Consider the following 16394-nt stretch of genomic DNA (forward strand, 5'->3'; position numbering starts at 1 on the left):
GCCCATTGTTATACTCCTATTGTCACCCCAGCTCAGATCAGCTAACTCAACAGCAGAGACTGGAGACAACAGCACCAGGAATCTGATACATACATATATATATATATGTATACATACGCGCGCGCATGCACATAATATATATGGAATATACTGTAAAGTGAATTTACTGTATATTTTGTGAGCGGAAATACATAGATATATATATATATACACACACACCGTGTCTACCTATATATACACACACACATACTTACAAGCGCTCTGAGACACAGCCGTCTGTGAAGAGCGCTATGTAAATGCACTTTGTTGTTGTATATCTTGCATTAACCTACTGTCTATGGCATTGCTGAAATTTTTCAGCTTGATAAGTTTAATGGACAACATTTTGTCTGGTGGTACCATGTGCCTTGTTATGTCTAATCTTTCCTCTCCTCCTGATAGTTATATATGGAATATGCTGTAAAGTGAATTCACCGCACATTTTGTGGGCATATATATATGTATACACACACACATTCACAGTCCACTGAATCTTCTGAGCTGCTGCAAGTTAGCAAACAGGCAAAAAAGCTTGATGAGTAATTTTTTCCCAGATGGGTGTTATGCATGAGTGTAGCTGTATATCATCACGAAGAGCCATGAACTGAATGAAGAACAAGTCACGGAGGGAGCCAGGGAGCCAAATAAATGAGGAAATCATTTACTGAAATCCGAGGTTACCAATATGCCAGTCAAAGAGCAAAACTATGAGATAGCCAGCAGTAGATCTAATAAGAAGTTCAAGAGAAAAACAGTGAGAACGGGGAAGTCACTCGTCAAATGTAATTTGTTATTGCTGTTGAAAGCTGTGGTTGAAGCAAAAAGCACCAATGTGTTTAAGACGAACCTTGATAAATACTTGAAGGAGAAGGGAATAAGGGGAATAGGAGAAGTGTGGGCTTGTGTGGGAGGACAAACACCACCAACAACTTGCATTGATATAGCACCCCTCAAACAGGGTAGAGTCCCCGAGCGCAGACAGTTGGACCAAAAGGCCTGTTTCCGTCCTATATAACTGTCATGCAATTTTACTTTTTTTAAAAAAAATAAGAAACTTTTTTCTCTCAGCATTGCCCATTGACCCTAAGATTATCAATGGGCTTCCAAAAATTTGAAGTAAGCACAAAACATTTCACCTCAAGCAAGACACACCTTCCCTTGAACAAAAAGCAAAACAATGAAATTCTGTCCCTGGCTTTATTGTCATTTCCAGCCACCGTGCCAGTGTGGGTGCCACACGTCTTACTCTAGTTGAAGAGGAGAGAGAGGTTTGTTCTGAAATAAGCACCAAAGATATGAATATGCATTTTCAAACACCACCCCCCTCACAAGAACCCTCCTGAAGATGAACCGAGGTTCCTGCTGAAAATCTGAAGAGCCAAATTACACAGCGTATTCGTATTCTGAAAACCAAGGAATGCTGAACAGCAAAGCCATTGTCAACACAACCACTTAACCCATTTGTCCCTGGCCTATTGGCAAGAGTGGGAGAACCTCCTGTCCGCTCTATAGGGGCTTGTGAACCGACTCCTCAGCTATTTCTGGAGAGTAATGTTGCTCATTCTGATAAAGGAGCACTTATGAGGAGTGCTTATTGTGAGTGTTGTTGAGGGGGGGGGTGCAGGAAGTAGATAGGTAAGTCCAGGCAATGCTGTTTCTCCACTAAGATACTTCACCACTTTTGGTTGGAAATAACACAACAACTTGCATTTATATAACCCCTTTCACGCAGATTAGCGTGCCAGAGCGCTTCATAGTAGCGGAGTCTGTCAACATAATAGGGTGGGGGGGGGAGAGAGTGATCAAAATGTTCTGAATGATTTTTCACCCCATATAATATGCCCCCTCCCCCATAAGAATGTGCACACCCTGATGTGAAATTATTAATCCAAACATGTTATTAATAATAATAATAATAATCCTTGCTTTCGCATGTGTAAAGTGATGTAAAGCAAAACGTGCAAACTTGTTGCCCTGGGAAAGTGATGTTTCGCTATAAGTAAAGTAGAAAATTTAGTAGTAGCTGAAATCCCCCTCACCCCCTCCTCACTGGGGCGGTGTGGGTGGGGGAACAAGATTTCTAATAAATAGGAAATTATTCGATTCCTCAGAGTGTGCCATGGGGTGTCCATGGAAGGGAGATGTGTGCCATTATTAATTATGTAATTAAAGAGAGATTTACATATTTTATCTCCACTAAAAACTCAGGAGAGAGAGAGAGAAAAAAACCAATTCACAACCTGACTCTTAAATCACAGCGCAGAGTCCAGCAGCAACCACTTCATCACTCGTCCTGTTCACCAACACACACAGACACACACGAGCTGCCGACTCCCTCGTCGCCAATTGCTCGCTTCGTTTAACACAGGGCAAACACTTAAGAAAGATAAACTACAACAACGCCGATCTCAGTTTGAGCTGAAATTAAAGCACTTGAACTGGAGGAAATTTTGGTGAGCATTTGGTGAGAAGTAATAGTGGAGTGGGGGTGGGAGTTGCAGGACAGGGAATAACTAAATGCACCATAAAATCCCAATTCAGTCCCCCCCCCCCACTCTCCCCATCCCTGTTATGTACCTTACACACGTGCTAACTATCTAAACATCTCACCAACCGGTTGGAAATATTTGCCCCAAGTTTATGAATGTGTTAAAGGGTAACCTGTTCCACGTGGTGGTGTAAATCACATCAGCTGTTGTGTGGTTTCGAGCAGGAAATTTGAGGGTGTTTTTTTTCTGTTGTGTGTGTGACATATATATATATACATATATATTGCTTAAAAAGCCAGATATTTTTTTTTGGCTGAATCCAATTCCACTCAGAGTTTGAGCTGTTACAGGTGCACATTAACAGTCGGAACGAACTCGGAAATTAAGACTCTTAATTCACTTACAGACTTACTTCTCGTTTATCTCCTCTGGGTCAATATTGCTCAGGATCTCTCTCTCTCTCTCTCTCTCCTCCCAAACACACACAGACTTACACACTTTGAAACAATCTTTTGGGGAACTTTGATGGGATGTGATGGGATGGGGGGAGTTTCATTTTATTTCATGTTGTTTTACAGACTCCCACACCTTCTCAAAGCCACTTTCCCCCAAACAGACACACACACAGACACACACACACACACACACACAGAAGGAGCCTTTTATGAACCCATTTGTGCTCTAATAATTGCTCTGATCTGAGTCCGAAGCCCATTATGAACGCGAATGATTGATCGCCGCGAAGGTTGCGCTGCGGTGCAGAGCGAATGCGAGAGAGAATCGCTTGCAAAAATGCGCCGAAGCCTTTGAGAAACCGAGCAGCTTAGCCCAGCCAAGGGGATGATGGTGGGGGGGGGGGGGGGGGAGAAGGAGAGAGAGAGAGAGAGAGAGAGAGGCAATCGTCCCCCAGTAGATCACAACCGTTTGACCCCCATAAAATTACCCCCAACGCAGAGGAGCGTTTGCACCTTCCCAGTCAGTCGCACAATGGGGCTGAGGGGGAGGACTCCCCAATGACCAGATATCATTGTGCGAAGTGGGGAACTCGAATGAGGAATTCATTCTATTCTTTTGGAGAGCGCTGTGGGATGTCTGTGGAAGGGAAAGCAGCGCAGGGGAAGGAGTGGGGGGGAAGGAGGAGGGGGGGGGAGGGAAGGGAAGGGAAGGGCAGTTATGTCTTTGATGAATAATTGCAGTCATTAATCACAGGTTGAGCCTCTCTTTCTTTTGAATGGGGTGAGGGCTGGGAGCAGGCGTGCGCCCAGTGGCCAATGATTCCACGGCCAACTCCGTGACTGACAGCAAACACGTGGCGCGATCTCCAGCTGTTGCTATTGACACACTGCAGGACACCTGGAGCTAAAGCCACAGCCACTGCCTGGCGTCTCTCCTCCTATTTACATAGATCCGGCGACAGGTGAAATTGAAATCACCCTTTTAGATGCTCGTGTGCGTCTCCCTCCCCTCCCCTCGACCCCTCCACCCCTCCACGTTTATTTGCAATAAACACCGATCATTTTTATTTCCCAACAAAATCCACCTGATAACGCATCAGGTGGATTTGATCCGACCACACAGCCCACGGTTGATTGGCTTTGCGGTGGATCCCGTGAAGCCGTCTCGAAGACGTGATTAAGGCGCTGTTTTCGAACGCGAGGATGGTTGGCAGTTACGGTTGTTCGTGTGACAATCGGGCGAAAAAGGGGGGCTTTTTAATTGCTCGCGAAGCCCGCGAGAAAAACAAGACACCGCGCATTCTGCGAAGGCGCTTTTTGATCAGATCGACCCAGGAACCTGACTGCGGTGGGGGGAGGAGGAGAGTGGGGGGAGGCGGGGGGGGTTGCAATCTATCATCACTCCACCGTGGTTGTTTGAACAGCAACAAAAAAAAATTGCTTAACAATGAAACTGATCTGCGGTGTGTGCATTGCATTGTGAGGCGTGCTTCTTGCCTTAGAGAACTTACTGCTAACTCGCGCACCGTGTATAATGCAAATAGTGGGGGGGGGTCTCCATCAAGAGCCAGAGCACACGCCCTCATTGGCAACTGGTTGCATACAATTTGTAGTTGCGGGGAAAGGAAAGTTTAGCGTTTCTACTAAGGGGAGACAATGGACTGGCTATGGTTTCAATTTGGTGGCTCGAAAAGAAACCCCAGAAATGCCTTTCCAAATGCCCAGTTAATGTGCTCCAAATTACTCAAAACCTTTCCAATAATCCCAAACGCCAGTACACAAAATGTTGTTTATCAGTATTAAACTAGTTACCTGTACCTTGGCTCAGTTGGTAGCACTCTCGCCTCTGAGACAGAAGATTGTGGGTTCGAGACTCAAGTCGGGACAATAAAACTCATATAGTTTTGGATGTCACTGCAGTTCAATGTTGGGGTAACACTGTCAGAAGTGCCTTCCTTCGAATTATACGTTAAAATGAGGCCCCTCTGCCTGTTATAACAGACGTTGTATAGATTCCATGGTGCCATTCAAAAAGAGAAGGAAGTTTCTTCTGGTATCCTGACCAACAAACCTCCACATCAGAATTGGTTGTTCACTACTTGGTTCGTTTGTGGGACATAGCTGTGTGGAAATTGTTTGCAAACACACAGTCACTACACTTTGTACAGTAGTAAATTCTGAAAAGCGCTTTGAGATGTCCTCCTGACGTGAAAGGCATGTTATGAATGTTCAGATTGAAGAAAAGGATATTGCTGCTGATATCTTAAAGCTAAATTTTATACCAATCTTAAGTCCGATGGGTAAAAGCAAAGGACCTCTTGATGTGTATCAACAGTGATTGGATTTGAAGCATTACTAACACACGTTTTGGGTAAATAACTTACTCGCAGGAATTAATCTACATTTTTTTACATTGCTTATAAAATCGAAAACGCTTGATAATTTTGGTGTAGAGACCGTTTTTGGAGATTAAAGTGGCAGCCATTTGACTCACAGCAAACTCCCACAAACAGCCATGAGGCAAATGACCTGATTTAATCTATTGGCCAGGGGGAAACTTGGGGAAACTTTTCAGATAGTACCATGGGATCCTTAACTTCCCTCCTTTCAAGTCTTATCCCGAAGAAGAGTGCAGTATGGCGCTGCCCTGGATTGTCCAGCCTAAGCTCCATGTAGGGCTTGAACCCACAACCTTCTGCCCTAGTGGGAAGAGTGCTACCAACTGAGCCAGCACAATACACAGCCAGATAAGCAACAGAGTAACGTTAAAACAGTTGCTGTCTATATGAATCCTTTGCCTTGCCATTTTGAATTAAAATCCACGTCTGTACGTTTTGGGATTCACTATACAAAATCCTAATCTCAGGAACAAGAAACATGGACTGCGCTAAAACTGAGTCCTGACTAAATTAATAATACCAGTTAGCAAGAAATGGTAACAAAATCACTTGCATATGATTCAATGATAACAGGGAACACTACACTATCTGGCAGTTTGGGTACACACCACTCTTCAACATTTTGACTATAACAGCAAGGTTGCTTATGTCTGTTAATAAATAATAATCCTTACATTTGATATAGTGCCTTATCACATCTTCGAGACGTGTCAAAGCGCTTCGCAGAACATACTGTAAAGTGTAGTGACTGTATATTTTGTGGGCAAAACACAGCAGCCAATTGCACACAGTAGTGTCCCACAAACAGTCGTGGATTGAAGTGACCCTTTTTTTCCTGAGGAATTATTACCTCTGGAAATAATATTGGAAAAACTTAAAAGTGGCAGCAATCTTCACATCTTAAGGTTGCCACAAATGTATTTAAACCATATGGCGCTTTGTCAGATCTGGGGGTGGACAGACCACTCAATTATTTCCAAATTTATGCCCACGTCACTTAGTTCCACATCTTCCTCAGAGACTGAGGCATCTTTTAATCTCCCTCTACCACAACCAATTCAGATTTCACTCACACCGAATAAAGTATTATCTTCTCCCATCTCACTCAGTGTATACAAAACAAATCCTTAATTATCCTATATAACAATAGTTGATTTTGATATAGCACCTTATCAAGTCATTGAGACGTCTCAAAATGTTTCACAGAATATACCGTAAATTGAATTGACTGTATTTTGTGGCCGAAACTCAGCAGCCAATTGCGCCCACAAACATGAGTGACCAAATTATTCATTTATTTTATATTTTGAAATAAATATTAGATGCATGCTTGTTGAAGAGAGATATCAAATGATGTGGGTAGTAATTAGAAGTATGGGATTAGATTCAGTGACTCATTTGAAGAAAAACGTCAGCACAGACTGAATGGGCCAAATGGCCGTTTTCCGCACTGTGAACGCTAATGCTGTTTACCACCTTCGGTTAGGAGACTGGCACCTCTTTGACACAATGAGAAGCGAGAAGAAAAGGAGTTATAAATAGAAAAATCTTTATTTGTAGACTATTTTACATAAAATATACTTCTTTTAAAAAAAATTGCTATTTACAATTTTAGTAAAAAGAGTCAAGTTATCCACAGCAAGTGCACATACAGTGTTTCCCACGTATAATAAAAAAACCTTCAATCAGACCGGAAAGGAATTTTTTTTGAGGGGGGGGGGTGGGGGGTCAGAGCTACACAGTTAAGTTCCACAACTGAAATTCAAGGCACGCCATAGATATCTGACAGCAGGAGAAAGGCTTAATAAAGGAAACGCATCGTTTCACACTTGCCAACCGTGACACTGAGTTTGCGGCAATGACAGGGTTAAGTCACGTCACCCAGTTTTTGTTGTTGTTGTTGTTGTAGTAACACATGTGTTATGATCCACGTACAAAAATAAGTCTTCATATTGTCCTTGTGGTAAGAATACATACAAAATAGAATTTGATATCAACGCAATTATTTTTTAAAAAAAACTTGGTGTATAAAGTACGGAAGCATTAAGATTTCTCCCCCTTCACCCCCCCCGCCATTCATTCTAAAGACCCAATTGGCCTTTTAACCCCTCAAAAAAATATATTTTTAAAAAATCCCACATCGATTAATTGACACTCTCCCCCCCACCCCCTCCCAATAAAAACATAAACACTAAAGGGTACATTAAGTCCAGAAGGGATGGCACTGAAACACTCCCTTTAAAGACACCGCCACCCCGTAAGAGCCAGTATTAGCTGTACAGAAATTGCTTGAAGATACCTCCTCGCCCGGTCAACAACAACTTGCATTTATACAGCGCCCTTCACGCTGGGCAGAGTACTGGGGGTCAAACACCAAAAGTTGAGTAAACCCTGTCTTTCTGTGGCCTCTTTCCCCCCATTCCCCCCCCAACACCCACTATATTTTCCAGGTAGAGAGAGAGAGAGAGGAGAGGAAGAGGGGGTGGGGGTTATTTACATAATTGCACTTGGTAAATTGTTCAGAAGTTGGTAGTGAAAGCAGTCCAGAGAACATCTTCTCGGGCAGTTGAGTCCATCCATCCATTGGCAGTGAGGAGAGCTGTCAGTAAACAGGGAAGATGCACTTTCGTCTCTCTCCCTTTTTTTGTGTGTGTTGTGTGTGTGTCTTTCTCTCCCCTTTTCCTCCTAAATCAAGACAGCGACGCTGAGGTGAGATGTGGATGGATGGATGGGATGGGATGGATGGAGTTTATTTTCTTTCCCCCTCCCCCATCCCCTTCCTCCCCCGTAACGATCTGCAACAAGAGACAAGACAAGGAAGAGAGGATCAGTCAGTACAGCGACAGCGACAGCGAGAGATGCGCCACTTGTTACTGAGACAATGGCTCACAGCGTAATAATACCAACAACAACAACAACAACAAGAAGTAATAAGTAATAATTACGCAAAACAGTACAGTGGACAGCGAGAACGGTGGAGGCATTTCTCTGGGTATTGACTCGATAGAAAGATGGGGAGAGAGAGTGAGAGAGAGGAGAGGAGAGAGAGAGAGGAGAGGAGAGAGAGGAGAGGCACAAAAGTAGAGAAAAGAGGATGAGAAGGAGGAACATCATTGATTATTAATTTTAAAACAAAAACACACACTCTCTCTCTCTCTCTCTCCCCCCTCCCTCCCCCCCTCTCCCCCCCCCCCCCCCCCCTCCCCCCCTCTCTCCCCTCTCCCCTCTCTCTCACCCGCTTCAGTATCTGTCAAACCAGCTGGTGAAGTCGAGCAGCTCTTGTTCCTCGGGGCTCAGCGCCTCGTAGCTGCCTTCCTCGGACGAGTAGGTGGAGAGCGGGGAGGCCGGGATGGAGTTCAGGTCGGTGGCGGAGTAGGCGGGGGACAGGGTGGGCGAGGGCACCCCGCCCGGGAAGGCGGCCGACACCGCGTCGTGCTCGTCCAGCAGCTGCTGGAGGGCTCGGATGTACTCCACCGCCGACCGCAGCGTCTCCACTTTGCTCATCTTCTTGTTGGCCGCCCCGTTCGGCACGTGTTGCCTCAGCGTCTGGAAGCCCATGTTCACCAACTTGACCCGGTTCCTCTCCCGCTCGTTGCGTCGGGCCACCGCCGCCGGTTGCTGCTGAGGCAACGAGTAGCCCAAACCCGTGAAGCTGAGCCGCCTCTTGCACCTCAGCAGCTCCGGGGAGCTCGACCTCTGGCGCTTGACCGGCTTCCCCTTGGCGTGGGCGGCGGCGATGGCGGCGGCGGCGGCGTTGGCGCCGCTGTTGATGATGATGTCGCCGAGGTCGCGGTCGCTGTCCGGCGAGGACGCGGGGGACCCGTCGCTGTAGCACTGGGACCCGACGTGAGCCACGGCCGCCGCCACGTTGGCGGCCACGGTCACCGCCGGCCGACTGTCCAGGAGCAGCTGGTACGAGGCGTGCATGAGCTGGTTGGCTGATGCGCGGTCCATGTTTGGTGATGGAGAGAGAGAGAGAGAGAGAGTAGGGAGGGAGAGGAGAGAGAGAGAGTTGGCAGCGGGTTATACTCGTGCCTTACGCGTGAGGCGCGCGTTGGGCGGGTTTGCACCGCAAGCTGTAGATCTTGACCCGCGCCACTCGCAGGAGCCGCTGTGTCTGAACCAATCTCCCCAAAACACTCGCCTTTTTCAACACGCGCCTGGCTGCCTCCCTCCCCCCTTCTCCCCCCCTCCCCACTCTCTCTCCCTCCTTCCCTCCCCCCCTCCCTCCCTCCCCTCTTCTTCCTTCCCTCCCTCCTTCTCTCTCTCTCTCTCTCTTCCCTCCCTCCCTCCAGATACATGCTTCAGATAAGACCTGCCCACTTTTTTTTTAATATCCCCCCCTCCCTCCCTCCCTCTCTCTCTCTCTCTCTCTCTCTCCCCCCCTCCCTCCCTCTCCCTTGTCATTCCTATTGACATTCCACGCGTGTCGCCCTCATTCGTGCGGCTGACACGTGCCGCGCTCTCCTCTAAACAAACAAGTCTCCTCTATTCACTCGCAACCGACCGTCCGCCCGTCCCGGGAGCACGCGCTGCAGCCAATTAACATAGCAATGCGCCTCCCTCCCTCCCTCCCTCTCCCTCTCTCTCTCTCTCTTTCTTTCTCTCTCTCTCTCTCTCTCTCTATTCTTTCTTTCACTCTCCCTCTCTCTTCTTTTTCTCTCTCTCCTTTCCCTGTCTCTCTCCCTCCCTCGCTCCCTCCCTCCCTCTCCCCTTTTACTCCCTCTCTATCTCTCTCTCTCTCCCCCTCTCTCTCTCTTCTTTTTCTCTCTCTCCTTTCCCTGTCTCTCTCCCTCCCTCGCTCCCTCCCTCCCTCTCCCCTTTTACTCCCTCTCTATCTCTCTCTCTCTCTCCCCCTCTCTCTCTCCCCTGGTCCCTGACTTTCTCCCTCTTTCTCTTCCCCATTTCTCTCTCTCTCCCTCTCTCTCTGATTTCCCTGTCTCTCCCTCTCTCGTTTCCCTGTCTCCCCCCCCCTCCTCTCTCTCTCTCTCTCCCCTTTCCCCCCCCTCTATCTCTCTCGCTCCCCTTTCCCCCCCTCTATCTCTCTCTCTCTCCTGCCCTGTCCCTGACTTTCTCCCTCTTTCTCTTCCCCATTTCCCTCTCTCTCCCTCTCTCTCTGATTTCCCTGTCTCTCCCTCTCTCATTTCCCTGTCTCCCCCCCCTCTCCCTTTCCCCTTTCCCCCCCTTTATATCTCTCTCTCCCTCTCCCCTTGTCCCCAAATCTCTCCCTCTCTCAATTTCTCCCCCCACTAACTTTTATGCCATTGAACTCGAAAACCATCCGCGTTCCTCCCACTCCGGCAGTCGTGCTCTGTTTGACGATTGCCATCCACATAAATACACACAATAAATACAGATATATTTTCAAAATCTTATCCAGTTTTGAGGGTTTTTTAAAAAAAAACCTTAGATCTGCTTAGGATTTCCTTGAATTTTGCAAATGTTGAGGACGGTATATATTTTTTTAATGCAACATTGCTTTTTAAGTTGAATTAAAAAAGTCGCCCCCAAAAAGGCGATCTGAACGCCAACTGCGCCTTGAGTTGTTTCATTAACTTCACCAAACTTTTTATAACACGATGTCGTACATTATTATTATGAGTAGTAGTATTTTGCAATAGAAAGAAGTGATCTTACGCAGAATAACGCACGAATATTACGCACGTGTTTGTATCAGTGCTACTCCCCCACCCCTTTAATCTATATATTTCTGCTCCACCAGGAAACCCCCCCCCCAAACCCTCTGATCCATTTGAAACCCTCACCTTTCAAAAGCTTCCATTTAAAAGACTTTTACACCTGTTGTGAATAGAATTCGAGGCGGGGTGACATAGTTGGGAGTGATTTATGAAATTGGGATATGAAATTTCATCTTGTTTTTGCTAAGGAGTTTACCCTGAGCTCTTAAGAACATCACCACTGTGGGTCAGGGCAAAAACAATAATCATACGAGAAGTGAGGAGGGTGTGTGTGTGTGTGTGTGTTAGTCTGTGTTAGTTAAGGCAAATGGAGAGATCCAAACCGTGACTCAGATGGCTTTGCAAGTGGGGCTGGAGCTGTTCTTGGACTCAATGAGCCACAGTGTGTGCCTCAGAATTCTGGTGGAAAAACACTCGATTTCCTCGCTTCGCACCCCAAACGGCGACCAAACCCAACCTGAAGCCCAGAAAGGACTTTTGTTGTTGTTGTTTCAACACTTGAAACGCTCAAGCGGACAATTTCACTGTGAAGCTGAACTAAATAAGTGTTTAGGGCTGGGGGGGGGGGGGGGGGGGGGGAGAAAAAGAGAGAGAGAGAGAGGGGGTTGATTTTAACCCTGGAGCCCAAACTTGGAGTGAAACTAACAGATTGATTTTATTATAATAATAATAATAATAAACGGAGAATTCCATGCATCCCAAATAGCCTCTGGATTTCCATGTGTAAGTGAGACTCTATTCTCAATTCTTGAGCTTGGTGATGGGTTTCTGCACGTGTCAGACACCCTGCTGACCCCTAACAAATCTATGCATCTGATACAAGACCAAAACGGCTCTAAACGCTCAGAGTCTGTGTCAAGTGTAGTGACTGTGTGTTTGTAGGTAATGTCGCTTGTACAGCGACTTCTTGCAGGTGTGAGCCTTGGCGCTGTGGGCTGGAGCGGTGTGTTAGTTAGACCCGCTTTGTGAATTGACTTGAGGTTCCATCCAGTGGAGGAGCTTCAACACTGCAAGTCATTTAATTTTTCATATCAATTTCCCCGTCGCCTGCCTGTGAGATGGTGGATGTTTATGCTGTCAATGTGTCCTTCACATTGAGAGCAAATGCGAGAGAGCCATCGCTCATCGAACCAACTCCCTGACACCTGATGGCAAAACAGCATCCAAATACTCGCCCCATTTATGAATCCCACTTCCCTTTCCCTTCCACACCTTTTACCCCTCGCTCTTGTTTCTGGGGTAAATCAAAACACTTTTGTACTGTATTCCAGAAAACGCCAGATTCTTGTGAACAAGAAAAGCCACTTATGTATTGATTAATTTATTTATGTTTTGCAATCGATTTGACAGGATTCTGAAATGTGTGGCTCTCTCCCCACCCCAACCCCCCATCTCCCTAGACAATATATTATAAACAATGAATAATTTTAATTTGGGGGGGAAACTAATAAGAATATAATAAAATAATAAAAACTAATAATATATCATTTCATTTAGCGCAAAATTGACAAAGACCCACCTGTGGACTGTCTGCAGATGTGCTTTATATGCGTGTCCAACGCTTATAGATATTGTTTAGAACTCTTTCTACAACAACAAGATTACATTTGTGTAGCTACTTGTTTTTCTTTGATAAACTCAAATTGCACAATACTATTTTCTTAAAAATGGCAATTTCCTTACAAGTTGAGAAGAATCAGGGCGATTTAAACACTGGGCGAGATTCTTTTTGCAGAGAGTAAGGGGTGAGAATCATTTTATTGCACTGACCTTTACAGGGGGTTGTTAGAGGCTTATAATTCATTGTTTTATGACGATTCCTCTTAACGCAACCAGTTGCAATTTTAGAGTTTGATATCAGCGTTTGCATTGAGTGAAGTTGAGTAAAGTGAGACAAAGTCCAGCAAAGAGAGAGGCAGAGAGAGAGACAGAGAGGGACAATTTCTGACAGACATAGTGTGCTCACCTTCTGAGGAATGCACACAACTGTATTACTGTCGAGAGAGAGAGAGAGAAAAACCTTTATAGTTAACAAAACGCCAGACTCTTGTGAGCAAGACCAGCCACTTGTTTATTGATTGATTTATTTTTTTTGCAATCGATTTGAAATGATTCAGAAATTTGTGGCTTTAAATTAATCTGAATTAAACAATAATCATAATACACTGGACATCAATAAGCATACGTCACCTGGTGGGATGAAGTAGAAGTGCACCATGCGATCAAACCTAAACTGGACCCTGGTATTCAAAAGGCAAAATACTGCAGATGCTGGAAATCTGACATAAAAACAGAACTCACTCGGGTTCTGACGAAAGGTTATCGATCTCAAACGTTAACTCACTTTCCTCTCTCTCCATAGATGCTGACTGACCTGCTGTGTGTTCCCAAACATTTGCAAATCTGTCGCAATTTAATACACGAGCAAAAAATGCGCAGGTATTAAAAAAGAACCTCGACAATAAAACAACGATGGCCTTTAACTTAATCTCGTATTGTCAGACCACAAAAGTGATTTTTACAAGTCTTGGGTGTAATTGACCACCGGTCGAGTGATGTGCAAAGACAAAAGTGTTTGCATTCCAACATTTGTGGAGTCCTGGAGCTCAGTGGTCAGAGCACTCGCCTTGCAAGTGAGAGACCTGGGTTCGATTTCTGGCAGGGCGAAACCTTGGGCAAGTTTCCTTACTCCACCTGCCTGACATTAATCCCTCAAAAAAAAATTAATAATTTGGTCACTTCAGTCCATGACTGTTTGTGGGACGCCGCTATGCGCAATTGGCTGCCGCGTTTCGCCCACAAATATACAGTCAATTCACTTTACACCATATTCTGTAAAGTACTTTGAGACGTCTAGAAGACGTGAAAAGCGCTATATCAAATGCAAGGATTATTATTATTGTTATTTGCATCAAAGTCCGTGTGCCGGAGGCTGAGGCACGGATCATTTCACGTCTCCCGGGCTTTGCACCGAACATAAGGACATAAATGAAGAACACTACCCCATATGATGGATACTATATAAATATAAGTTGTTGTAAGAATTGCTGGACGAAAGGAGACCAAGGTCCATCCAATTTGCCTTCCACCATCCTGATAGTCGCATACACCTGTCATCATGTCTCCCAAGATATTATTTCCTAAATTAATCTAATTTACTTTCGAAAGAACCAACACTTTCTGCTTCCACCATCTCCCCTAGGGAGCCTACACCACACATTTACTACTCGCTCACTGAAATAGTGTTTTGAATTCACCCCCACTGTGATCACCAGCCATGTCCTCTGGTTCTACTGTTCTGTTTCTGTCCTCTGCTTCTACTGTTTTATTTTGTGACAAGATAAAACAGCTTATCATGATCTAGAATCTCAGTTAAACTCAGTAGTGGTAACTGCCAAGATAGTTACCAGAGCAGTGTGGTTTCATTGAGTGCTGCCCATTCTGTCAAATGAAGACTTTGTGTAAACAGACTTTGTGTAAAATTGTGTGTGGGTGCGTTATTTTAAGAACTCTTCTCAAACATGCTGTTTTTAATGTGATGTAACAGCTCCGCAGGGAATGTGCGGTAGTATGAGGTTATTACAGTGTTTGTGTCATTATTATTGATTTGCTGCCCCCTCATGTTATCAGGAGGGATTGAAGATGGAATCCCTTAAAAATATAATGTCTTGGATTTGTGAGCGAAATACATAGCATCAGTTGCAACACTTTTGAACCGTTTATATCAATGTTCGGATGAGACGTTAAAAACCGAGGTGGATGTTTTGGAAGTGAACGTTTGGAAGTTTCTCCCGGTGTCCTGGCCAATAATCTCCCGAAATAAAATTGGTCACTGACTCCATGGCTGTTTGTGGGACGTGGCTGTGTGCAACTGGTTGCTGCATTTCACCCACAAAATATATAGACAATCTACCTTACAGTATATCCTGTGAAGTGCTTTGAGATGTCTCAAAGGCATGATAAGGTGCTATATCAAATGCAAGGATTAATATTATTATTGTTTATAAAGACCGTACAGCACTGAAACAGGCCTTTCAGCCCAACCAGTCTGTGCTGGTGTTTGTGCTCCCACCAATCCTTACTCCATCCCATACACTTCTATTCCCTTCTCCTTTGTGTGTGTATATCTTAAATGTAACTATTCTGCACTATCTGATTTAACTACCGCTTTGGGCATTGTGTTCCACATTTATATCTTAAATCCACTCTGAGTTCTATGTCCTATACGCTCCCACCTCTCCGCCACCCCGCTCCCCCCCCCCCCACCCCACACACAAAGATAATGCCCTCAAATTCTACGTAGAGAGAGGAACCCCAGTGGAATTTCTCCCTTCTCCCTTTTACATACACTCACTAACCTCTTCTCACACTCCCAGCACACTCACCTCATAACACCAACGGGTTTTAATAACAACAACAACAAAATTACACTTGTAAAATGCCTTACACATCAGGAGGACGTCCCAAGGCGCTGGACAGACAGAGTTACAGACCCGAGCTGGGGGTCAACATTTACAACATTTACATTTTTTAAATGCTAAACGGGACTTGGTGTTGCTAATGCTCAGTTACTAAAATACACTATCTGCCAGTGTTGCTCTCACAACTACTAAAAGACAACTCTAGCCTTTTTTACATAGTAAATAACAAAGATTTACAAAGAATGTATAGCACGGAAACAGGCCACTCAGCCCAACCAGTCAGTGCCAGTGTTTATATTCCACTTGAGTTTTCACCCATTTCTTTACTTCCTCCCACACCCTTCTCTCTGTTGTGAAGAATAACAGACACTGTGCTGGTCATTCCATCTGTTGTTATTTTCCTTGATCCTTTCTACATAAAACAGACACTTTGCTTGAAATCGTGTATTTCTCTCTTGCTTTCCTTTTAATTTCTTGCAGCGATAAAGGGAACAGCTATCTGAGAGTTTGTGTTAAAGTGATCTAATGTGAAGTGAGAAAATGCAGACAATTCAGCTTTCGGTTATGAAGCACACTGTCTGCTACAGGCTTAGTAAATGCACATTTCTCAAAGATATCACCCCTCAAAACCCCTCTTTCAAAATATCTAAATTCTGACCTAATTTTAAATCCGATTTCCTTTTTACATTCATGCGCAACATGTAATTGCAGGGTGTAAATAACCAGGGGTAAGGGATTGGATAAACCTTTTATCCACTTTATGATAAATTACTTCCAAAACCGTTCAGTAAAAGAGGCAAGGATCAAGGGAATGGATTCATGAAGATGCTTTAACCATCCATCAGGTGGCATTCTTGTCCTAGAATTGTGAGTGAGGCTTGAACCAAGAGCT

The 16394-nt window shown here is 44.9% G+C and overlaps 1 protein-coding gene across 1 annotated transcript; it reads right to left on the reverse strand.

Annotated features, from left to right (window-relative positions):
• Positions 1–8156: 8156 nt before the first annotated feature.
• On the reverse strand, positions 8157–9336 carry LOC103186040 (achaete-scute homolog 1-like). Its single transcript, XM_007904846.2, has 2 exons — positions 8618–9336; positions 8157–8177 (listed from the first exon to the last, which is right to left on the reverse strand). Exon 1 carries the CDS (start codon positions 9334–9336, stop codon positions 8623–8625), a length of 714 nt encoding a protein of 237 aa, XP_007903037.2. The 3' UTR covers positions 8157–8177; positions 8618–8622.
• Positions 9337–16394: the final 7058 nt, after the last annotated feature.

This window comes from Callorhinchus milii, unplaced genomic scaffold (assembly GCF_018977255.1).
Source record: "Callorhinchus milii isolate IMCB2004 unplaced genomic scaffold, IMCB_Cmil_1.0 Scaffold17, whole genome shotgun sequence".
In the NCBI taxonomy this organism is placed as follows: Eukaryota; Metazoa; Chordata; class Chondrichthyes; order Chimaeriformes; family Callorhinchidae; genus Callorhinchus; species Callorhinchus milii.